Here is a 24,491-nt window from a genome sequence, read left to right as displayed (position 1 = left end):
TAATTGGAGTAAAAATAGATTAATATTGACTGTTTGTTTTCTAACAGTATTTGTTTCATGTTTGATTTACAGGATAAGCATACTTTTAGCTTGCAATTCTGCCACTTAAGAGTATGGCAGTTCACTTGTAATTTGTAACTTGCAGACTATTAATTCACGTAAATAGGTGCTCTCACAGTCCATTTCACTTTTATAGTCTTTCTCCCAGTTGATTTTTTTTTTGTTCATCCAGGTTGCTTTTTTAAATTTTTATTCTAAAGTCCTTGGTCACAGAGATATGGTCAAACAGTGCCATATTGGGTTTCCCTAACCTCAGTAATAGGAAGATAATTAGTTATCCTGCTATAAACAATTTCATTTATGAACTGGAAAAATATTGATAATTGCAATGAATGAAAAATTCATCATTAGTTTCAGAATCTGTTGGACTATGACATATGCTCTAAAAAGTTAAAACAGTTGATGTGAAGTGACAATGCAATTAGAACACACATGCAGGTTATTTTCACAAGGTTATTTTATGACTACTGGTAATGGAATGCCTTTGCATTTGAAAACAATTACAGTGCTATAATTTATGAAGTTTGGATCAAATATTTTCTACTGTATGTCCAAAGGAATAAGTCATTCTAATTATACCAAAAAAAATTATATACCCCCCCCCCCCCCCCCCCCCCCCCCAAAAAAAATCAGAGTCCTTAAGACACCCGCAGTTGTGGTAAACTGTTTTCCAAAGATGTTATTCTTATCTGTGGTCAAGTTAGAAAGAATAAATATATAAAAAACTAAGGTTTTAATGAAAAAACACACAATGCTGTTCACATTTAAATGAGTTTTTATTTAAAAATGTATTGGTCTTCAAGAAACTTATCAGTTAAACATCTCAGGCATGCTGTTAAGTTACCTGCAGTTGCAGCAAAGAGGGACCATTCCATACTACAGGGCAAATCGGCGTTAGGCACTGAAACAGGAAATCTACTGTTGGAAGAAGTCAATGTATTCCTTGATACTTATTTTTAAAAGTAGGCACTTTGAGTTAGCAATGAATATACAACACTGTTACTCAATGGTGCAATTTAATACAAAAAAAACCTTTTTGAAAGAGTAAGAAAATGTAGTGTTATACACTATCCACACCTAATGCAGAGTTCTGTGTTGGGACCATTAGCATTACAGTGAAAAACTGAATGACAGTCTTCATGCTTATTTCCTACAAGAAGTTTTGTGGAAAAGGGTAGGTAAAGGCCAACAGTTTTGCACACACAACCCAGAATGTAAAATGTACACTAAAAAAAAGCATATACTGCAAATAAAAGGTTCTGCCAATCCAGAAGTTGCAAAAACCAAATTTATCACAAAAAAACCTCTAGGATTTATACAAACAGATTTAACAGTTTTTATATTTACATCTGCCTATATACATATGCTTGTATTTATGAAATCAAAAAGATTTTATTTAAGATCTGTAAAAAAATTAAGTTGCCAGATAGTTGAAGTAATTTTTTTTCTGTGTTTTAGGTTTTGCACAATTTAAAAGCTGTAGAAATTGTACCATAATTAAACAATATAAATGTTTACACAATTGCACATGACATGAAGTAACTGCAGTACAGATGCAAAGCATCTTGTTTTTCTTTTTTAAAAACCTCTTTAGTATATAAGCACAGCTTTGTTACAGTCATATCCACATTTGGATTTGGTCCTAAGAAACCTGAGTCTTTCTAGAGTTTTAAACAAGTCATGGGGACAGCTGGGTACTCGTGCGTGACCAGCAGACGTTATGAAGGGCATTCTCCACAGGTCACATCAGATTCAGCCTCTATACATAGGTTCAGCTGCAGTGGTGTGTGGGGAATCCAGTTCCAGGGCACAAAAGGTCTTAGAAATGCCAGTACATCCTGACATGCAAAGAGCACAGTTTCATGTTTGCAATGTATCATCACCTCTTCTGTTCCCAGATCTCTGCCATGTTTAAATCTAGGTTTTCAAGTGTCTTCAGTGCTTGAATATTCCCAGTGTAGAAAGCTACATCTGCCATAACAAGTCTGCAGGGTGGAAAATATGACAAATCTGCAGGGTGGAAAATATGAACAAATTCCATTATTTCTTGGGGGGGGGGGAGTCTGTTTCAACTGCAATGGAACAAAATCATCTTGATTTTGAATAAGAGCTTAAGAACTACAAAAATAGATGACCCTGCACTGCCAACATTTAAATCCTAAAGCCTAGCTGTATTAAATAAAATTTTTAAAAATTACATTTCACCCAGGGAACTTATTTTATTGAGCAACTTGCGATCATCCCTATACATTGTCAATGGAAGAAAGCACTGATAATGCATTGTATGTGTACATATCAATAACTCATTTTTAGCACCCTTTACAGTGGGAAGTACTATCTCAAAAGATTCTCTGATTGGCCAAAGCAGAAATTTTTTGAAACATGTTTCTCACAGCAGAAGCCATGGCTACTTGCTTGTTTCTCAGATGTGTACCACAAATACCAATATTATTCTTGTAAAAAAAACAATTGAATAGTAATTGCTTTAAAAAATATACTGCATACAAGAAGTCTGTAAAAAAGATGTTAGCACCACCTATGGAGGAAAAATCACTTCCAATCAGCTTTAAAAATTCCGTGTGGAAGTTAATTGACATTGACTCAATTGTAAAAGGTGAGGGAAGGACAACTCATCTTGTAATCGCATTCATGAGTGGATTGAAAGGCAATTACAAGCATGAATACGAGTATTAGCAACCCCCTAAAACTACAATTTCCCCCCAAAAAACAAACACAAACATACCCGTGTTGAGGTCCACCATCATTCACTACATTCAGCCGGGCTAGCTGCCTCTTCAGATGAAGTTTAAAGCTTGCATTTATCCTCAAGAACAACATCTATGGATACAAACCATACAACTTGAATATATTTAACATCAACATAGAAAAAGCTGTTCTTGCACCATAAGAAGAAAAGTTCACCTGTGTTTGTTCTTCTGGTAGAAGATCAAATATAGCTTCATGCATCTTAGTCATCTGTTTGCAGACGTTCCGGAAGCAGGTTGAAGGCATTGGGGCCTTCACTTCATACTATGAAAAAATAAACTGGAAATTTAGAATCCTGCTTGGAGATAAATGTTCAAAACATGAATTTTGAGGTTTATACCACAGATGCAGATATTATATTATATATATATATATATATATATATATATATATATATATATAAAATAATAATATTATATATATATATATATATATTATTATTTTTTTTTTATTATAAAGAATATAAAAAAAAACATACCTTAGACAGAACTTTCTCAAACAGACTATCCATGATTGCTACAAGTTTTGCAGAGATTTCAGCTATGTGGTCATTATAGTCCTGTTGGGGACAAAATTCAAAGCTATAAGTCACAATTAGCCATAACATCCACAGAAAGTTCAGAGGACATGTTTTGCAGCCAGCAATATGCTTTGAGCCCTGAAGACTCGTAGTAAATCAGTACCAGATTTCCTGTTTTAAATGCAAATACACATTTCCTATAACATGTTTCTTTCAAAACTGCACATTTCAAACCTATACCAGGAATAAAAAATGTGCATGACATGCAAGAATTATGAAATTATTTTGTTAACTAGAACCACTTTAACTGTTGCGTAATTAACCTTACCTTAGTTATGTGGTCAAAATGCCTGAGAATGCTGTACTGCTTTGGCTGAAGCCGAGCCTCAAAGTGAGCCCTGATAATGGGAATGTAGTGTACGATCAGCTGCAAACAGCGGGAGGCAAGGGCTACAGAAAATTATAAAAAAACAACAAAAAAAAAGTTGTCCTCATTGATATACACTATGTAACACAATTTTTGTTCCTGGGTAGTAAGTGTTATTTCCTAATTGCTTATGCCTCAAAAGTATAGAAAATGGCTATTGTTCCCCACAAACTTTGTTTTTGTGACCAGGACAGTGATATTTAAAAATATCACTATTTCCAATGGGAAAATGGGAAAATGTGTGTCTTTTCGTTCACAAAGTCAGAAAAAAACAACATATGAATCCAAATGAACATGTATTTATACTAAAGTAATACAAAGATGACTACAAAAGATTTAGAAGCGAGTAGTTTTTCGAGATTTACAATTACTGTATTTACAGTATAATTGTAAATCTCAAAAAACTACTCACTTCTAAATCTTTTGTAGTCATCTTTGTTCTATACTTTTGAGGCATAAGCAATTAGGAAATAACACTTACTACCCAGGAACAAAAAAAAAAAAAAAATTTTTTGTTACAGTGTATATCAATTAAATATTCTGTTCCATGTATTTATTCATTAAACAACACAGACCTCTTAAATGCTTTTTTTTTTTTTAACCAAACAATTACAACGGGATGTAAAAGACTCATCAAGTGGCATTAACTTCAAGACACACTGTGCAATTTTATGAGTTTCTAATTTCCTGGAGTATGCAGGCCATCATCACACATCCATTTAGGAATTTTAAATTTAACCTTGACGCAGTATAGGATGATGCATTGTTAAGTCAATAAGGCAATACACCTGTTACTATAAATGAAAGAAATAATTTGCATGTGTAGCAGGGCAGCAGGAGAGAGCCCTGCACATTATTAAAAGGTGCAGGGAAAAGTTGGTTTTGGTTTTGGTTGTGGTTGTTGTTGAGGGGTAAATATGACGGTTGAAAGCCGTGATATTCTTTATTTGTATTTATGTTTCGTTTTTGTACTGTTTGGTAGTGTGGATGGGAAAACCCATCCACTATTAAAAAAACTCGAGCAGAAGGTGGCCATCTCCCGAATTAATTAGGTGATTCATTTGTTGCTAAATCGGGAGATGGTCACCTGCACAAAGGTAGCAGCTCTCTGCACTCCGGTGGGTGTTTGAAAGGAGGAACAAGAGTGAGCCAGGGGATTAAAAACAAAACTAAAATATACATATAGGAACAGTGAAGGCGATTTCCCAGCCTGACCTATTGTTTGTGTTTGAGATTTGTTTTTCTTCACCCTTTTTATTTGGCTCTGTGAGCAGTATTTTTTTGTTAAAATATTTTATTTCTTTAAACTGAGCACGCCACACCTTTGCCCAACAGTTACTTCTCTTTGTTTCTTCCTTACCCAGTCACAAAGGTCATTATTGACATTCTGAAATCCTGTGACCTTTTATGCACCATTGTAAGTCGAATGTGACTTTCTAACCACCCTTTACTTCTGCATAGTTTTTGCTATATTTTATGTTCTACTAATTGGCCTACAAACCAACCTCTATAATAAATGTAATCTACCCATACCTAAGTTTTTTGTAGTTATTGTTTTCAGACCAACAACTTGTAATGCACCAGCTCCCAGGACCAGCTGGCAGCTTCGAGAGTTGAATTGCTGAGAGAAAAAAATAAAATAAAAAGGATTATGAAAAAACGCTTAAAATGATATACTTTTTTGGTTTCTAAAATTACCTCCTTCCATTTTTAATTCTTGACCCCACCCCCAACAACGTTGCATGTTTACATATATATTTTTTTAATTTATTGGTTACATTTCTACTGAAATTTGACAAGGACAGCACCACAGGATGTCAATATCCGATGACAAGAACTCTACAGATCTGTCAATTATTTTATTTAAAAATTGGAGGCTCATGTTCTGAATCAGTTTATTAAACTGTTTTAATTCAAGCTTGTTACATGTCTCACTAAGAGGTTGATTTAATCACAGGTGTAAGCCACACCTCGATTTTATTAGAAGCATTAAACAGCACTGAGAAATCCCCTTGGATTTTATTAACCACCTATTTTTAGGGGGTGACCTTGGGATAACCACCTACAGTACCAGTCAAAAGTTTGAGTACACCTGCTTGAAACCAGGTTTTTCAAGATTACCAGAATCAGAGAACAAGTTCATTCGTCACAAGTCTGCGAAACCCGCGATTAACTGCCCCTGAAATACAAGCTCAGCTAAATGCTACTAGAAGTACAGATATTTCAACATCAACTGTTCAAATGAGATTTTGCGTGAAGCTGGCCTAACTGGAAGAACTGCTGCAAAGAAACCATTGTTAAAGAGTGCAGAATAAGAGGAAGAGACTTGCCTGGGCCAAAAAACACAGAAACTGGATGTTTGAGGAGTGGAAGTCGGTCTTATGGACCAAAATTTGAAATATTTAGGTCCAACCGCAGAGTATTTGTAAGACACAGAGAGGGTGAGCACATGAGTTCTGCATGTGTGGTTCCCACTATCAAGCATTGAGGAGGCAGTGTCATGGTCTGGGGTTGCTTTGCTGGTGACAGAGATGGTGATCTTTACCAAATCCAGGGCAAGCTCAACCAGCATGGCTATCGTAGCATAATTCAGAGGCATGCCATTCCATCAGGAGTAGGGCTAGTTGGGCAGTCCTCATTCTTCAGCAAGATAATGACCCGAAACATACTTCAAAGTTGTGCAAGAACTATCTGTCGAAGAAGGAAAGTGAAGGACAACTCAATCTAATGACCTGGCCTGCCCAGTCTCCAGACCTCAATCCCATAGAACTTGTATGGGATGAACTGGACAGAAGAGTCAAAGCAAAGCTACCCACAAGTGCCCTACATCTCTGGAAATTGTTGCAGAAGAGCTGGGAAGACATGTCGGTTGATTTGTTGAAACTTTGTTGAAACATGTTAACCGACTGCTTCGTGTTTGTGATGCTGTTATTAAGGCAAAGGGTGACTATTTTGAGGAATCCAAGATTTAGAGAACATTTTCAATTTTCTTGAACATTGCTTTGATAATCCTTATGTTTTGTTTTGTATATTGTAACACGTGTTTTCATTTTCAAGTATTTACAGAAACGTATGCGACGTAAAACATTGTCAATTATGCAAAAAAAAACTAGTTTCCAGCAAGTGTACTCAAACTTTCGACTGGGCACTGTATATGCGATTCACAAAATCCAGTGCTGCAAAAACAGAACTTAAACCACAAGGCATCTTTTGACAAACCTTTATTAAGTCTGATAGGCGAATGAGCATGTCAGTGGTTATCGATGGGATGTCATCCACACACTGACAGTATTCAAGAAAAATTCTTATTAACAGCAACACCGTCCTGAGAATGAATATAACAAATCAATTTCAATTTAAAATCCTTTCTAAGCCAAGAATCACAGAAGCTATGTAGAGGGAAAAAATACTAAGATAAAAACCATTTTATGATCAGGTACTGTAATTACTGACTTTATATTGTTTAGATGGATGTTTGACTCCATGAAAGCTTGTGAGGACTAGAGCTTCTGCATGCCTTTTTGGAGTGATCTGAAATGTTTAACAAGTTTTGTTTTACCCCCCTTTCCATACCGAAAGCTGTGTTTTATGACAATTAAAAGTTTAGAAATATGTGCATGTATAGTGCTTACAGTACTTAAAAATATTACTATATTTAGGCTGTTGAATTTGCAATTGTCTTTTATAACTAACACCCCTTATGGCAGTATAACTCTCACAAGGTCAAGGAATGCTGTAATATTCAGTAGCCTTACTTTAAAACACTCAAATAGAAACATCTTTTAGTAATGTTTTAGATATGTAAAATATAAAATTTTGAAAGCAAAGATTAATAGGAACTTTAGCAATAAGATTTTTAAAGCACATATACAATTTTATATTTAACATGAAAACTTGGTGCAGCGTACTACTTCACCAGCAACAATCCCAAAACCTTTAAACCTTACCCCACTACAGCATACTTCTGTCCATCTACAATCAAGTAATCAGTTGGCTTCCTCTCTTCTGTACCTAGCATTAAAGGAAGAATAAACATTAAATGTACCCATGGCTTCACACATTTGTATGTTATATGGACAACTGGACCATATGTCATACTTCAGCTCAGCCAAATGTAATACACAATTTTCATCAAAAAAAGGACAAAATTATCATTAAGGTGCCAAAGATTTAGATTTCTTAATTTTATGGACCACAAGCAAAATAAACTAAGGGGTGACTTATGAAACTTGCAAACCTGTTGGTTTTTTTTCAGGTAAACTTATTCTACCATCAGCTATTGAATTAACAAGGTCCTGGAATTCAGCTGGAACCTCTGCTTGTTTCCATCGTTCATTATCCAACAGAAGACTGAAAAAAACAACAAGTCTAGCTTAGCAATGTCTTCAGCATAATTAGGAGCTGTTCATAATACATCAGTAGAAGATAGTTCATAAATCAGTATGGTATAAGTTTAGGTTTTTAATTAGTTTCTTCTGTAACTGCAAAACTCTTTTCCTAACTATATGACAGAAATCAACCAAGTTTTAATTTAAGCTTTAGACATAAGAACTAAATAACTAATAATAAATGCATTATTAAGATGTATTTCTGAAGTATTCCTGAAGTGAACCGAACAAATGTTCTTCTTTTTTTCAGGAACTGTTTATGAACTCTTTTTATTACTTTTTATTGTACTACATATTCGTAAGATATTTTAAAATGGATGGGACTGCACTTTACAACTGTTACAATAGGAAATACAATTAGTCTTGCAGGCACCTAAGCTTGGTCTTTCTCTCCTCGTGAAACCTGTTGACAAATCTGTTGGCCTGGCTCTGCAGCGCCCCCCGCAGTGACATGCTTCTCCTGCCGCAGAGCTCCTCTGTATCCTTGACAAAGATTTCCACAGAACGGGACAAGGCGACAAACTCAGAGGAATTCAGCTTCTCCAGGAAGCCATCCTTCAAAACAGAACATTTCAATCCTTCCGTAAGAAAACAAATTATATTGGCACTGAAGAAACGTAATAATACATCTACACTCTGTTTTAACAAGACATTCACAGATTTTTAATTGAAATTTTAGAATGTATTTCTTAGCTTCTTTTAGGTGGCAGCTCATGGATGCAACATTGCTTTAGTTTTTAGTTATGCCAACAGGGACACCATTGTATTGCAAAAGTTTCTTCATAGAAAACGGTTAAACAGCTGGCTCAAGTAGAAAAACCAGCCTCCAAGCTTGAATCTCTGCGTCCAAATGTAGTTTTCCCTGGCACTGACTCTAAAACATCTTAAAAGGATCTCTAACATTTCAAATATTGTAAAGCACTCGGCTATTTCAATTCCTGTGCAACAAACTTGTAAAACAGTCTAGCTCCTTCAGAATTGTTTTTTTCAGTTTAAAGAATATTCAATTGATGCAAATCCCCAGAGCCAGGGTGCATCCCACACATTGTTAGTGCAAAGTATCTTGTTACAATTACAAAAAACATTACTCATTTGGATACTTTTCTTTGAACCCCAGTGCCTCTGTAAACCCCGAGCAGTTGCTGATTGCTGAGTTAGCATATTTCTTTTGGATCTTGCGAATATATATATATACTATATATATCTATATATTATATATAATAATAGTATTATATATAAAATATATATATATATATATATATATATATATGGATATTATATATGAGATAGTAAACAGCATTATCAAAAACTAACTTTTCTTCAGAAAAGTGATCACTAAAGAACAGTAATCTTGTCAATGACCTTTCTGCAATGCTGGATACGATTTTCCCACTAAACTGGTGAGGTGGCTTGTCATCTGTTACAATCAACCTGACATGTAGTTATTGTTTTTAAATACAATTGTACGTTTTATATATGAACACCAGGGAATAATCATTTATGTAAAATACAAATGTTCAGTTTCAGAAGACATTCTTTCCTGCTCTTTAAGCACTAAAAAAAAAAAAAAAAAAAAAAAAAAAAACGCCTTACAGCCTTTTAGGACTTTTCTAATCTTAACAAATGAGAACAAAAATTTGCCATTTATACATCCAAAGCACTAATCTCAATTGTGGAAAAAACAATAAGTTAGCAAAGCATGGGTAAATAGCATTTTATTAAGGTCAATACAACTGTATTCCAGTGATATGTTCTATAAAAGGAAAATGTATCCAACATTGCAGAAAGGTAATTTAAGATTAACTGATTTTAAGTGATCACTTCATCCTGGAGAAAAGGCTAGTTTTGGTAATGCTTTTTATTATCACATAACATCGAATATCAGAGTCAGATGACACATACTGTAACTGTTAGCCAAAATACGATTAACTGACCAACCAGTTTTTTTTGTTTAAAGCCCTATCTTGCTCAAAGATAAAGGTATCATGAGGCTAGAGGTTGTTCAAATATACCTTTGCTCTGGACATGAGGAACTTGACACAGCGATCATGACACACATCAGAAGCGTTGTACAGAAGCTCCTGAATGTTATTTGCAATTCTACCTAGTTCAAGGTCTGTCAGCTTCATGTCTTCATTAATCCTGAAAATAAATTGAAATGCATGCACAAAGCAGATGTACAAATCAAATTTCAATACACAGTGTGGAATAACACAATTCAATGACAAAAGTGTACAATCACAACTGTAAATATATTTAAAAAAAAACAGACTAGACCAGACATTTTCAGTACTGTAGAGATTACAAAACAGTACACAGAACACATCAATAACACTATGTAACACAATTTTTGTTCCTGGGTAGTAAGTGTTATTTTCTAATTGCTTATGCCTCAAAAGTATAGAAAATGGCTATTATTCCCCACAAACTTTGCTTTTGTGACCAGGACAGGTAAATTTCAAAATATCACTATTTCCAATGAGAAAACGGGCAAATGTGTCTTTTCGTTCACATAAAGTCAGAAAAAAACAACATATGAATCCAAATTAACACGTATTTATACTGTAAATGTACAGTATAATCGTAAATCTCGAAAAACTACTCACTTCTAAATCTTTTGTAGTCATTTTTGTATTACTTTAGTATAAATACGTGTTAATTTGGATTCATATGTTGTTTTTTTCTGACTTTGTGAACGAAGACACAAATTCGCCCGTTTTCTCATTGGAAATAGTGATATTTTGAAATTTACCTGTCCTGGTCACAAAAGCAAAGTTTGTGGGGAATAATTGCCATTTTCTATACTTTTGAGGCATAAGCAATTAGGAAATAACACTTACTACCCAGGAACAAAAAAAAAATAAAAAAATTGTTACATGGTGTAATTTAACAGGGTACACACCCAACTGGTTTAAGTCTACTGTAGTTAAGTTTTTCATGGTTACAGTTGTCACAGTTCACAGTGAATATTTTAAGTATAACACTTTAAACTAATTGTCTAGGGGTAACAGCATTTGGACAAAACCGGTCAGCCATTGTGATGAACTGTATGTTACTACTGAAATTTAGTACAAGCATCATTGCACTAACGATTGCTGAATGTACAAGATAATGGCTGTACTTTTGTAACGTAATTTTAGGTTTGCCTGATTGTGTGCGAATTGTGCAGTTGTATGCATTTACATTTTAGTTTCTCGTCTTGCATCTTTGTAGCCAAGACAATGAATTAGCCTTAAGAAGCCATTTCGTGGCTGGATAAACTTTTAATTAAAACTTGTTGATAAGGGTGAAAGGGTTATAAAATGAAAACTGCAGTACCATATTCAAGCATTACTAGTCTGGAAATGTTTTACAGTCAGTAAGTAAACACTGGGCTAACTGACTATCTTAAATGTGGCTTTTAATAAGCAAGGGCAGTGGTCTGATACTTACGTTATCTCCACTCCTCCAGGAGTTACCGAAGAGGATGTCTGCTCTTTGCTGGATGACGACTCGGTGGTGCACTCTTGTTCTGATGTAGAATCGCTGCCACATGGTTCACTGCTTTGATATGAAGTCCTTTGGTTCCTAGGCTCAGGTCCAACAGAAGGCTGTTCTCCCTCGTTGAAAGCATCACTAATAAACATGCCTTCGTGCGTTAAATAACCAACTTCAGTTACCGTATTAAAACTTTTTCCAGGACTTCCCTCTGCTAACGTGCCCTCTAGGACCTTGGTCTTCTGATTCCTGTCCAAAACCAGCAGGACAACACTTCTAACGACACTTAACGTTGCCTAGTACAAATAAAAGAAGAATGGGGTCCTTAAGTTATAGGAATATATATTTTTAATTTGATTATTAAGTAAAGGAAACTAAATCAAGTAGACAAAATGTATGGTTATTTCCCCATATATAATATATATATATATATATATATAATAATATATATATATATATATTATATAATCTCCTTGGATGTTACTATATAATGTTTAAAGTTAAGAATGTATAAATTAGTAAAATCTAACCTTAACTCTTTTTAGAAAAAAGAGAAAGTTGGCAAATATGCACTTCAGAAGTTCAAACCACTGGTGAAAATTCATCAGTCTCATCTGATCTGCAAGCCTTTAAAATGCAAAGCAAAAAGGAAACATAATACATATTTATGTGGTTTAAATAAGGAAATGGCACACAAACACAAAATCTAAAGCTAACTGGACCTAGAGATTTAGCCAGATTTGTCCTACTATGGATCTAATTGTTAGCATGTAAACACAGCTCTCAAATTGGCTTCACTATGTCTAATGTCAAAAGCCTGGATGTCAAAAGCCTAGCTGCCTCTGGATATCCCCTTATGGTTGAAAATCTAAACTGCTTGTTAAAACAGTAATTGTATGTGTTATATGCATTTATTTATTCGTTATTGCAAAGAATTACGTTAACAATCACATTATTTATATAATATTTCTACAGTATTACATTGATGCAAAAATAAAAGCAGTAAGAAAAAACATTGAATTTCAAAAATACTTACTTCACAACTATTTCTGTGTCTATTTCTTCTATTTGTGAGATGGTGCTAATAACACACTGTTAAAAGAAGTTTGAAACGTTCAGAACAGAAATAAACTTGGAATAGATTTTCCATCAAGTAAACTACAGTTATGTTTTAATGTAGGTTCGATTTGATTATAAAGCTTAAAGTTATTTAAGTTAAGATTTGAAGTTGGATATTAACAATTATTATAGACTACTGTTTGAATTTTATCAAAAGTCTAGAAAACATTCTATCATCACAAAAACACTTAGAAAAAATAATCTTCAACTTTTTAAATAGGGCCCATATTTCTTTCAAACGGATCATTTTCTAACTACCGGTATTAATAATAAATCACCTAGTCCCTTCCACACACTATTCTGCCAATAAAGTGTGGGAATCCAGTGGCCCCACAGTAAAAACTCTCACAGTTCAAAAAGCCTTTGTGTTTTCAGACTCGCTGACCTGTGGATACGATTAGCACTCCACAAGCTCCTCTCCTTTCTGGAACCATAGGATTTAAACAATAACTCTTACAATCACTCCTGGGCAAGTCTGTAAGAAGTGGAACCCACTGGTTTTATTTTTGCTATGTATGAGTATAATTCAATTAACTTTATAATAACCACCATTATCATTACTATGAGAATTTGTTGTTTTGTACATGTGTAGGGTACACACTGTCTTGGTATGACAAACTATTACAGTTCTGGTTATTACCTCACTCCCATCCTGTAGCCAACTATGGCCACGCTCCTAACCGCAGTGGATAATACCCCTCTTGAGTAACATGCAGTGCCAGACTATTAAGAATAAGCCATTGTAATAAATTTAGATCTCAAATTGAATATCAGCACACCACCTGAATGTAGAGGACAGATAGGTGCATTTCTAATTATTTTCTCACACAGGCTTAAATAAGTTTTGGCTCATGAACCCCTGGAATACAAAGAGTGTTTATGTATAATATCAATATTTATCTGAAACAATTAAAACTATTCTGACAATGAATTATGAAAGAAATGCCATTTTATGCTAACCTGTTTAATGATGTGCTTTGCAGCAGATATCATTTCTTCACTGTAGATCTCCAAAAAGTCAAGTTTCCGCTGCTTTAGCAACCCAAATACCAAGGACACTAACCTTTCCTTTGAAGAAAAAAAGTAGTTTTTTTTTTTTTTTTTTGTTTTTTTTTTTTAAATGCTATCATTATAGTACAAAGTTACAACCTGTCAGTAATGTAAAAATCTAAAGGGATAACATTTCAAATCAAATAAATTACTTCTTTATGATATTTCTGTAGTTAGTTATGTAACCTTTTAAATGTTACCTTTATGATAATTCTTCCCAATTACCCGTACACTTATGTTCAAGTTCATTAATTCTAGTCAAACATGATATATATATATATATTATATATATATATAGTATATAGATATTATATATATATATATATATATATATATATAAAACCCCAGGATTATTATTATTAAACAGCAACAGTACTTATAACCACCACTGTTAAAATAAATCATTAAAATACTTCCCTCTTATTTTCTATCTAAAATGTTCATAACTATTTGCAAGCAGACAAACTTATAATTCTTCAGTAAGTACAACAATTATATTCACTGGCTTGTGGATCTATACTACAAGAAGTAAGCTGTAGTATGAAATTAGAACTCCAATTCCACACCACACAAAAATGTTATCTTCGATCTCTAGTAAGCGAGACACACAGTCTGGATAAATGCAGAACTGTGAAGGTCACCCTGTATACTGAAACATCCCTCTCATACCTCCTCCAACACCTCATTTTCATCTTCAAAAGGTCTGTTTAGGTCACTTCTGGCATAGGTGCTAAAATCAGCTATCATCATTTTATCTATCAGCTTTTCCAGCTCACAAAGCTGAGATCCCAGGTGCCTGTAAAGATGAAAATATATTTAAACAAAAAATAAATAAAAATACAAAATTGCTCCACTGTTATTATTTGTATAAATACAGTGGTGGAAGTTTCTAAGTGTGGTCTCTATTTGGGTAAAATGTGAGTAGCTTTTTAATTGCCAAATATGCAACTGAAGTGATTATGTTGACTCTTTTTAAGGAACAGTATCATAGTGTATTCCTGGTTGGAATTTTGCCAGTTTAAAAACATGCAATCAGTCATCTCTTCTTGTGGTGTAGCAAATTAAATTCCAAAGTGATATAAATGCTCACAGTTACAAACAAGCACTTTCTGGTCAACAAAATGTGGTGTTACTTTTATTTTATCCGCCTCCCCCATACAGTCCTTCAGTCCACTACTTAATGTCTCCAAGTGAATGGTTGCTTTAGTAACAGTACTGTGCAAAAGAATGACTCTACTGCCACCTTCTGGACTTAACCTGTATTTAATATTAAGTCAAAAAGTCTTTCAAAAATAAGGTAGACAGAAAGATTCAGCTATTTCCAAACTGTTTAATTTCAATAATAAAAAGCATATTCTCACATTAGTTTTCCTTCAACGACAAGATTATTTAAATAATATTTGTCTACTTAACCATGTAACCATAATGAGCTAGCAAGCTGTGTTTTATGTGAGTATTTTAGGTGCCAACAAAACAATTTATCAACGCCAAATTTATTAGGAAACAAAAGTCTGAAATCAGCTATAATGCTAAACACATCCATCCACCAATATTTAAACAACGAAACATGATTTCTGCAGCCTATTCACCACCTCACTTGTCAAGAACGGCTTTGCCTAATATCAGATGCATTCAGTTTCCCACTCACCTGAAACTGTGTATTCCTTGAAGCTCCTGCTGAAGCACCTCTTGTGTTGTTGCTATCAGATCCAGTGCACCAACAAACTCCGAAGTAGACAACAATAACTGGACAGTGGGCTGGGTTTGGTGCACTGTTGCCATCAGTTTCATTTTATTGTACAGTTTGACACAGTTGTTTCTAGTCAATGCTTGTCTCAAGATATTCAGAGATCCTTCGCACATGACTTTGTTTATCTGAGCAATTTTGTCCCGGAGCACTTTCACAGCCTGGGAGGTGTTCTTGAGGTAGTCCTGCAACTCATGCTGGGAGGTCATGGCGTGAAAGAAGGCATCAGAGCGTAACGAGATCTGGTGTGCAATATTTACTTCCACAACATCTAGATAATGGCTTAGCTAAAAAAGAAACAGGTTCTTGTTACATACACTTTCCTTGTTAGATGCTGCATTTTTTCAACCTCTAAACTGTCCACTGCAGAATATTTTTGACATCATCTTCTGCGGGTTATTAGCCAACATTGATGAACTTTTACAAGTCTGCCTTAATTTAAAATACAAAGGATTAGCACTAAAGTACTGGTTACAAATATTTTCAGCAGTGATGAAGCACACAGACAAGCTGGACTCTAAAATGTGCTAGCTGCACCAAAAGCAACAAGTTTTTTTTGTTTGTTTGTTTTTGAAACACCACCATCAAGATTAGAATGATACAGTACCACTTCTTCAGATGCTAAAGAACACTCATCCTTCACCGGTGACCAGTCTTTCTAAACTGGACTATAATGAGATACCTCTGCAACAGGTGCAGCAGAGGGACATTTATGGGGATCCCTTTAACCAGGTCAAGTGGACCAACAGGGATTCCTCAACCATTTGCATCAATTCCTTATTTGTTGGAAAGCACTTAAATGTTTTACAGAGTACACAATTATTTGATCACCCCTCTCCATAAAATAAATGAGGTCAAAGGTCATTAAAACAGGCTTTTTTTTTTTTCTTTTAACCAAGTTTAGAAACTTTGTCATCTCATGGCTCGTTATTTTTAATGTACGTGACACCCACCTTGACACCATTTTCTTAGTCACACATAGTGTATGTATCATCAACCACAAATGTAGAAAATACCTCCCCAGAGTTTGGTCAACTTGAGCTGGAATGACCCTTATAGAAATTGTCAGAATTTACTATGTCATTTATTTATTCCATAGAAATGTCAGACTTTACGCACCTTTTCTTGAAGTAACCGTGAGGAGGCTACATCACGGCTACCTTTTCCACCAGCACCACTGAAATGAGACCATGGTAAAACTGCATTAAAAGTCAAGGGGTCATCCAGGGCGAAATCGGGCTTCATGAAAATCTGTAGTAGAATTTAATAAAAAATAAATAAATAAATAAATAAAAGAAGAATTAATACATAGTCCTTTAACATATCATATATGGTAGTAAAGCTGTCCAAAGATTAGATTCAAATCATACCTTAGGTACTTGCTCCAGATCTGTCCTGGATTTATCTGTGAAAAATTCATGATATTTCAAAAACATTGCTTTTCTCAACCAAAATATTCTGGAACACGTCCAATAGATGGAAAACTATGGTTATGTAAATCATAACAAAGAATTGACAAATTATAAAATTTCACATAATTTACTCCAAGGATTAACTTTTATAGGTTACAACTAGAAAGATGACCAGATGCAATCATATCAGAGCGCAAACCAAACAAAAAAATTCTGCAAAGAAATACGTTTTACCACGCTTTATTTAACCCTAATAAAACACAAGTTTCATGTTATCTCCTTAAAACACAAAGCTTAACTTAAATGTATTACCAATCATTATATAACTTACTTATATAAAATGACAAAAATAGTAATAAAAACTAAATAAACACAACATCATACCATTATTATTTGAAAGAATAGGGATTGTATCAGGGTCATCCTTGGCTGGACAAATATTCTTGCACTTTTCATGGATCTTTTCTCTCTTGGAAAGATAAAAAAGTAAAAAAAAAAAACAGTGACTTCTTACATACAGCACAACTTTGCTCTAATGCCCTTCATAGTAACAAACCTTGCACACAGCAGGTCTGCAATTAGCATGGATGCCACCTCCAGTGGAGTCACTTTTTTCAGTGTGATAAAAATGCACGTGGTGTAACTATGACTCCAAAACATACATCAATTTATGTTGCAACAAAGGTAGAAATTACTGATAAAATAAGCAACGCAGACAGATCTCTGTCGTGAATATGGGTTGTCAAAAAGCACCAAAAACCTACCAGAACCTACCTGAGTGGTTATTTGAAGGTAGGGTGCAAAGTGTTCCTTGGTGATATGCGGGAGGTAGAAGGAAGGCATGACTTCGGTTTCTATAAAGTCCAGACCCCATGTCTTTGTGAAGAAGTCAGATTCCCTTTTAGCCAGTCTAGGATCATTTAATGCTGCTGGAAGATTCACTTTTGAGTTATAAACAGTCCACCTGTGCTGATCTGCTACTACAGATGGGCCGTCACATAGGCGGTGAGAATCCACTATAAGAAAAGAGTTTGTAAAGTAAATACCAGAACTGGATTACATGACTTAAATCTGACACAGCACATCTAGGAACACCTTGACTGGAAGCTTACAGAGAAAGAAAAAAACTACCAGTGCAGTGATTGGTATTTTTAGAACTGTGTAAAATCTCAGAGGAATTAGTCAAAATCTAGTACTTGAAAAACAGTAAAGGACAACCTGCAAAATATTCAATTTTATACATCTTACCTGGTGTACATTTTCCTTTGCTATATAGGTCTAAGTGCGATTTTTAAATAAATTTGAATCTGAAAGCAAGGCTTAAGTTAACCTAGTGCAAGTATTATGTTTTATTTATTTTTATTTTTATTTTTTTTAAATGTGAAATATATGTTTGCTACATTCTTTGAATACTACACAATGACACTCGTATAGTAAATGTAAGTGTGTATGCAGAATTTATGGTACGAATAACATCCATATGGTAATTAGTTTGCTACAGTAGATTGCACTGCTTTTGTTGAAAAACTATTAAGCCCCTGAAAAATTATACTCGTGTTCCAGCATTTATTCAAAAACATGAAAAACTACTATCAAATTTCATAAAGGGCTCTGTATTTGACAGCCTGGAATACAATTGTATCGGTACCTTGTGTCTCTATCGTCGAGATAACATTAAAAACATTAGAGAGCAACAATGACAAATATCAAATTGTTTTGTTTCTTCAACAAAAGCATTGACAATATTTTGTAATTCACAGATCCACTTTATGTTAGTAATCTCATTCCACTTAATCATCTTCTAGGTAGCAACTTCTATGTGACATCAGTTAAGAACAAGGCAGCTATCTCTTTACAGTTACAATTAAAGTAGTTTGAACAAAATCGCTTTGATCGATTTACAATGACACCATATCGGACAACAAATCAAAGTTCAGATTTCACTCTTTCAATTTAGATTAAGTGCATCTTTCTGATTGTATCTCAGTGTATATCCCCGGGATCCCTACTTCCATTGGAAAACACCTTCCCACTGTTGCATGAGCTAGTCCCTTGTAGTATGTGCACATTTATACAGATAAAAATGTTATATATTTATTTTCACCATCAGTGATGTGTTAAAGCCATCTGTACTTCTCGTACAAAAGGAAAATATCTGAATTTCTTGAATCTGACAAAGGTACTTAAGTCTTAAAATGTGGTTAGTTTGTTAAATAAAAGTATGTGGCTATTGAGTAAAAATGTTCTTTTAGATTAAGATTAGCTTAGAATATAGTTTAATTAGAAACTGACAATATAATGTTCTTGTTCACTATATAACTTTGAAGTACGGCACATTTTACCTGTAGGCTCCTTTGGACAGACATCGGGAAGAGACCGAACATGCTTATAGTGTTTTGCAGATGAGTCCACCTCTTTCTTAAGGATACCATCACTGCCACTGGGGCGAGGCACTGGTGGGGAACTGTGGCTCGAAGCCATTGTATAAGGACACCTCTGAAAGGAGGCTAGCTGCAAAAAAAAGCAAAACGTCAGAACCAACAATTACAATCTACACCTGGAGTTGAAATGTATTTTAGAAGCAAATGAATACATAACTTACTGTTGTTTCTGCACTCAGATGCTTCATAAAGTCACCAGTTATTTAACCAAATGAGTGCTGTCTTTGAGCAAACCTGAGCAAGGTCAATTCCTGTAATGAAGCCAGCATAAAGCCCCTGAATTTGTCTTAATAACAAACTTTAATAAAGATGGTAGAAATTATAGATGCGTAGTACTGTGTACCAAGGCACAGTGGTAAAATTGATGCTGTCCTTGTTTAAGAAGGTCCACCTTGCTTGCGCAGAGACTGCCGGTATTATGTTTGTGACTTTATATGACAAATATGCTTGATAGCATGTAATTCAGGACAGGCAAATAATCCAAACATGGCACTGCAAAGTAGATAAACTGCTGCATCCTGGTACTTTTGCTGTCAGTCACATGATATAATTGCAGTCAGACCATTGGCGAGTTTGAACTAAAACACATTAAGTAATTACAGTATGTACCAGGAAACAGCAGCATCTTTTCATCCACAGAATTGTTATTGAGATCTATGCACATATTTCAATCTGAAATGCGTCGCTGATAGGTGAAACGGCAGCTGTATCAGTCCAGAGATGAGACAAAGAGAAGGAGAGGTAATACCTTTTATTGGACTAACTAAAAAAAACCAGAAGCTTTCAAGATCTCAGAGGTCTCTTCATCAATCTATGTCTACACTTAACAGGAACTGGGAATGAGAAATGAAATTACTTTAATCTTACAAATCATACGATATTATTTGTTTACATAACGGAATATACCAACCAGGATTTCCTGTTTACACACAACTTTGGTGCATGCTCACTATTAGAGCAAATGGAAGACGACTGATTATATGTGGTACATTCTGTTTATGGGGGATTTCATATTTTATATCAGTAAGCTATGTAGGCTATGAAGTGTATTTTAAAATGCATGTAAATGTGCTGAATGGAAGTTTCACTTCTAGCTTTATTGAGAAGTTTGCTTTCAATGGGTATAAAGCAACTTTATACATAAAACAACATTGACATGTTAATTGTAGTCTAGAATGAAGTGCTTCATACAACTTTTACAATGATTTATGTATTAGGAGGCTACTTTGTGCAACAACATTTAGATAACAATCAAACATTTCAAAATCTCACCCCCAAAAAATCAAAAAAACTCTTGCCATGGCTGCATATTCAAAATTATAACTAAGTATGATGAAAAAGTTGATGGCCATGATGTGTGTGTAATAACATGTATATAACTATATATATATATATAATATATATATATATATTATATATATATATATATATAGACACACACACACACACACACACACCGTTTTGGATATTCATTCGCTTTTCAAAAAGTAACAAAAGACATTATATTGCTCTGAATACAGGCAGAGCCAGCATAGCAGCAGTTGGTGTGGCAGTGGCACCTGTGTGTGCCTATTTATAGCAAGACCTTACAATAAGGAACATGTTAAAAGAGAAAAATATCCCAGGAGTAAAGAATAACTTCTGTAGGGCTTTGAAGACATACCGAATGAATTAACTACAAAACAAAGGATGCCAAAAATAGCAGTTCAAGTTAAACGTTGTTTTTTTTATTCCTGAAATAAATAGTACATAAAGTAATAACATGAGGTTTACTTGTGCCTTTCTGCAGCTGAACAAGCAAACAAAAACTGAAAAGTAACTTTAAATACTTCAAATAAAACAAATGTGGAAATGGCGTTGTAAAATGTAGGGGGAAAAAACTCAGTTTTGGTTCTCATGTATTACATTCCACAAAACAGAAAGTCCCAACAAAAAATATATAATATCCCATGAGATTCTGGCTCACTCTAAACCAGCACAACACGTTTTTGTCCCAGATGGCTTTCCATAGATATATGCGTGTGCTCCCATAATCTGGTTTGTTTATTTTTTGCTGTCTAAAACTTTTAAATAGAGGCTCAAGAGCTGCTGTGTTGATCCTGTGATTTTTTTGAAAATATATTAAATATATTAAATCTCACATATCACACTCTTTTTCATTTGCCATTTTGTGAAACTACCACGCAATAAACAGTAAATAAGTGCAAGGTATTTTCATCATTTGCGAATACGAACATCTGACTTTTATATCCGAATACACGTCAAAAAATATTTGTTTGTGTGTGTGTGTATGTATGTATATGTTAGTTAGAAGTCATTAATTGGGTAAACAAATTAGATTTACAGTTTGTGGAATACATTCTGGTGTACAGACAGAGAGAGACTTCAATATTGGCTCGCCCAAAATCCAATACTCTCAATAAGTTATATTAGAAAAATGGAGTGACTTACAGACAGACTGGTGTACAGACAGACACCTCCATATATTCCCTGCAGAGGATGAGAAACAGAATTTGTGCAAAGCCAAGTTAGTACATGGAACAGACCAATTTAAATGACATAATTAAACTATAAACTCAGCAGCTGACACAACACAACTTGAGGTTGAAAGAATAGAATGTGGATTACATGTAAATATTTCTTGTTTTGGCACAAGGGTCAACTGTGTTTTTGCATGACAAATGTCTGACCGTCATTTTTTAAAGTAGATAAAAATATTGACCTTTGAGATTGAGAAGTGTTTCTGCTATCAAGCTGATGTACAAACACAGTACCAAGGGTTAAAGGGAACATGAAATAATGAGTTTAACATAAAAGTCAATACAGGCTATTTTTTCTGTTATTAAGTAAAGTTAACAAAATATCTAACTATAAAGTCCTTAAACATGGCATTTTAAATAAGTTGTTCAAATTTACAAATCCAGGGTGGACTTTCCCTTTATTCTTTGGTTTGTTGTTTGCAACAAATTGGGAATATTGGTAATCCAGAACAGGGATTATTACCTTAATTTTTCTTTCAAAATTTCTATATAATTCTAAAGGCAACAAATGTCTGGCTGTATGTTACAAGATTTGAACATGTACTGTAGTCTGACTTAGTACAGTCACAAAAATGTTACAACTTCAAGGAAAAATCTAAATGAAATCTGTCCCAATGTGTTATCTAAAACTAATAACTAACTAACTAACTACACTACTCTGTTGCATGGCACTGTACATTAGGTTGGAGCTAATTAGTAATTATCTGAGACATCAGCTGAGAATCAAAGGCTCTTTTCACATACAGTAACACATTCTAGTTGTTTATTTGTTCGTGTTCAAGGATATTATTACTGTGTAAAAATTGTAATACACGGTCTGGTTCTCAACATCTGAATGGATTAGTGCTGGGTGCACAATGTGTACTAAAGCTGTTGTCAAAACCGCAGTACTATAAAACAACATTTAAGAAGTGCACTAAACGAAGCGAGGAAACGTTACACATGCAAAATATGCGGTAACACAATCTTACTCACTGTAGCTACCAATCAGAATGGATTCATATAAAAATAAAACAGTTCGGCAAGTAACAGTATAAATACTGTACTGAAAATTCTCAGAGCTCTTGTTCAGTTCGATAAATGCAATGTCAGCTGACTGGTACCAGAAAAAATACAAAATGCACAAGCGATCTCAAAAATATGCGGTTACAACGCATACTACCACTGTATGCTACTAGTAGTACTGCAGAGCACAAACAATTAATTTTTAAATGAACTGTAACAATCTACATGTGTCACATTGTCTCACGCTTTTTTACGTCATTACAGGTTGTACTTCATTCATACTTTTTCGCTGTAGAGAAAGTCTCTAGACTCAGCGTACCTGACTGCGGCCTAGCGTCGCTCAGCTGGAAATCCCTCTATGTACTTAGTAAAACCTCGGCAGCTGCGAAACCTTTGGAAGACTATTACAGTACTTGGACAGTCTCCCAGTGACTAACTCTCTCCCGACACTGCCTTAGAGACCGGTGCAATAGTGCTTTTATCGGTTAACAGTTTTGAAATATGTACCTGGTATATAAAACACAGCAGCTCCTATCTCTGTAACCTTCCTTTGCCACCATCACCGTCATAAGACAACAACAACCGAAAGAGGAGACCGGCACACAGACCACAATGCACCGCAACTGCAATGGGACGGGCCAACCACCAGCAGCCACATCCAGTTAGCTGGAAAATAGTTTTTCAAGAACAAGAATGAGAGCAGCGATACCTGGAGTCCTATGGGGGAAATAATCTATAAATAATGTCTTAAAAATGTAACCAGTCAATCAAACAAAAGTGACAGTCTTATGTCTGATGTGAAATATACTTAGCTTGCTAAAAGGTCTACAGCCCTTACAGAAATAAACTGCAGCACTAATGGAGTTATACAGCTGTTAACTGTAGTACAATGCAGTTGTACTCCAGTTATTTATTTATACTGCAGTACAAGTGCAGTATAACTGCAGTATACATGGAGTACATCTGTAGTAGTACTACAGATATGTATTTTCTACTACAGTACAACTGCAGTATACATGGAGTACATGCGCTGTTCAACAATTTATTATTGCAGTGTTATTGCAGTAATGTTATTTTGTGTTCTGTGAATCTGAAATATATGCTGTAATGGAAATGTTTACATTATTTGTTCTGTATTATTACAATACAATACACCGGAGTGCAGTGTAGTACAATGGCAGACAATAATAATAATAATAATAATAATAATAATAATAATAATAAACATGGGTTAGTTAATTACCTCAGTATGTGTCCTTGGGCGGGAAACAACGAACAGTGTATTTCTGCGCTCGCGAGGCGAGCTAACATCTTGTGCTAAATGGTAACGGCGGTTTTAATTTGAGACTGATCTGGATAAGTGGACAATGGAATGGACAAAACGAAGACGAATCGCGCGTTTTGTTATTTTGGATTTCTATTTTGAGAAATCGTCCCACGTATGTCACATATCCAATTTAAAAGATGTTGAACTGATGAAGCTGATTAATCAGAACTTAACGAGTGGAAGAGAGATGAAGAAGTTGCGGTCAACTGGCG

General features: G+C 34.6%; 1 protein-coding gene across 3 annotated transcripts; it reads right to left on the bottom strand.

Moving 5' to 3' along the window:
• Positions 1–816: 816 nt before the first annotated feature.
• Positions 817–23,551, bottom strand: LOC121317254 (vacuolar protein sorting-associated protein 54-like). Of its 3 annotated transcripts, XM_041252975.1 has the most exons (25): positions 23,460–23,551; positions 21,859–21,897; positions 19,569–19,658; positions 19,309–19,477; positions 17,741–17,982; positions 17,351–17,435; positions 16,925–16,959; positions 16,674–16,805; positions 15,456–15,841; positions 14,477–14,603; positions 13,718–13,825; positions 12,675–12,730; positions 12,169–12,265; positions 11,594–11,934; positions 10,174–10,303; positions 8,535–8,716; positions 8,011–8,123; positions 7,721–7,784; positions 6,993–7,098; positions 5,307–5,394; positions 3,675–3,796; positions 3,305–3,385; positions 2,983–3,090; positions 2,804–2,898; positions 817–2,045 (listed from the first exon to the last, which is right to left on the bottom strand). In XM_041252975.1, exons 3-25 carry the CDS (start codon positions 19,593–19,595, stop codon positions 1,940–1,942), a joined length of 3,000 nt encoding a protein of 999 aa, XP_041108909.1. In that variant the 5' UTR covers positions 19,596–19,658; positions 21,859–21,897; positions 23,460–23,551; the 3' UTR covers positions 817–1,939. The 3 variants fall into 3 exon arrangements, with proteins under 3 accessions (XP_041108909.1, XP_041108910.1, XP_041108911.1); XM_041252976.1 differs by lacking the exon at positions 19,569–19,658; XM_041252977.1 differs by lacking the exons at positions 17,741–17,982; positions 19,309–19,477; positions 19,569–19,658; positions 21,859–21,897; positions 23,460–23,551 and having other exon boundaries at positions 16,674–16,731; positions 17,351–17,391.
• Positions 23,552–24,491: the final 940 nt, after the last annotated feature.

This window comes from Polyodon spathula, chromosome 6, assembly GCF_017654505.1.
Source record: "Polyodon spathula isolate WHYD16114869_AA chromosome 6, ASM1765450v1, whole genome shotgun sequence".
Classification (NCBI taxonomy): Eukaryota; Metazoa; Chordata; class Actinopteri; order Acipenseriformes; family Polyodontidae; genus Polyodon; species Polyodon spathula.
Note: the sequence above shows the minus strand (reverse complement) of the source record. Positions and strands in the feature narration are given on the sequence as shown.

What these genes read in the sequence shown, in the direction of transcription:
- LOC121317254 (XM_041252975.1), bottom strand. Translation starts at nt 19,595, where the DNA reads ATGAAGCATCTGAGTGCAGAAACAACA. An exon ending in ATCTGGAGCAAGTACCTAAG is followed by an intron (nt 16,806 to 16,924) that starts GTATGATTTGAA and finishes ATTCTACTACAG; the next exon opens with ATTTTCATGAAGCCCGATTT. An exon ending in CAAGGAATACACAGTTTCAG is followed by an intron (nt 14,604 to 15,455) that starts GTGAGTGGGAAA and finishes TCATCTTTACAG; the next exon opens with GCACCTGGGATCTCAGCTTT.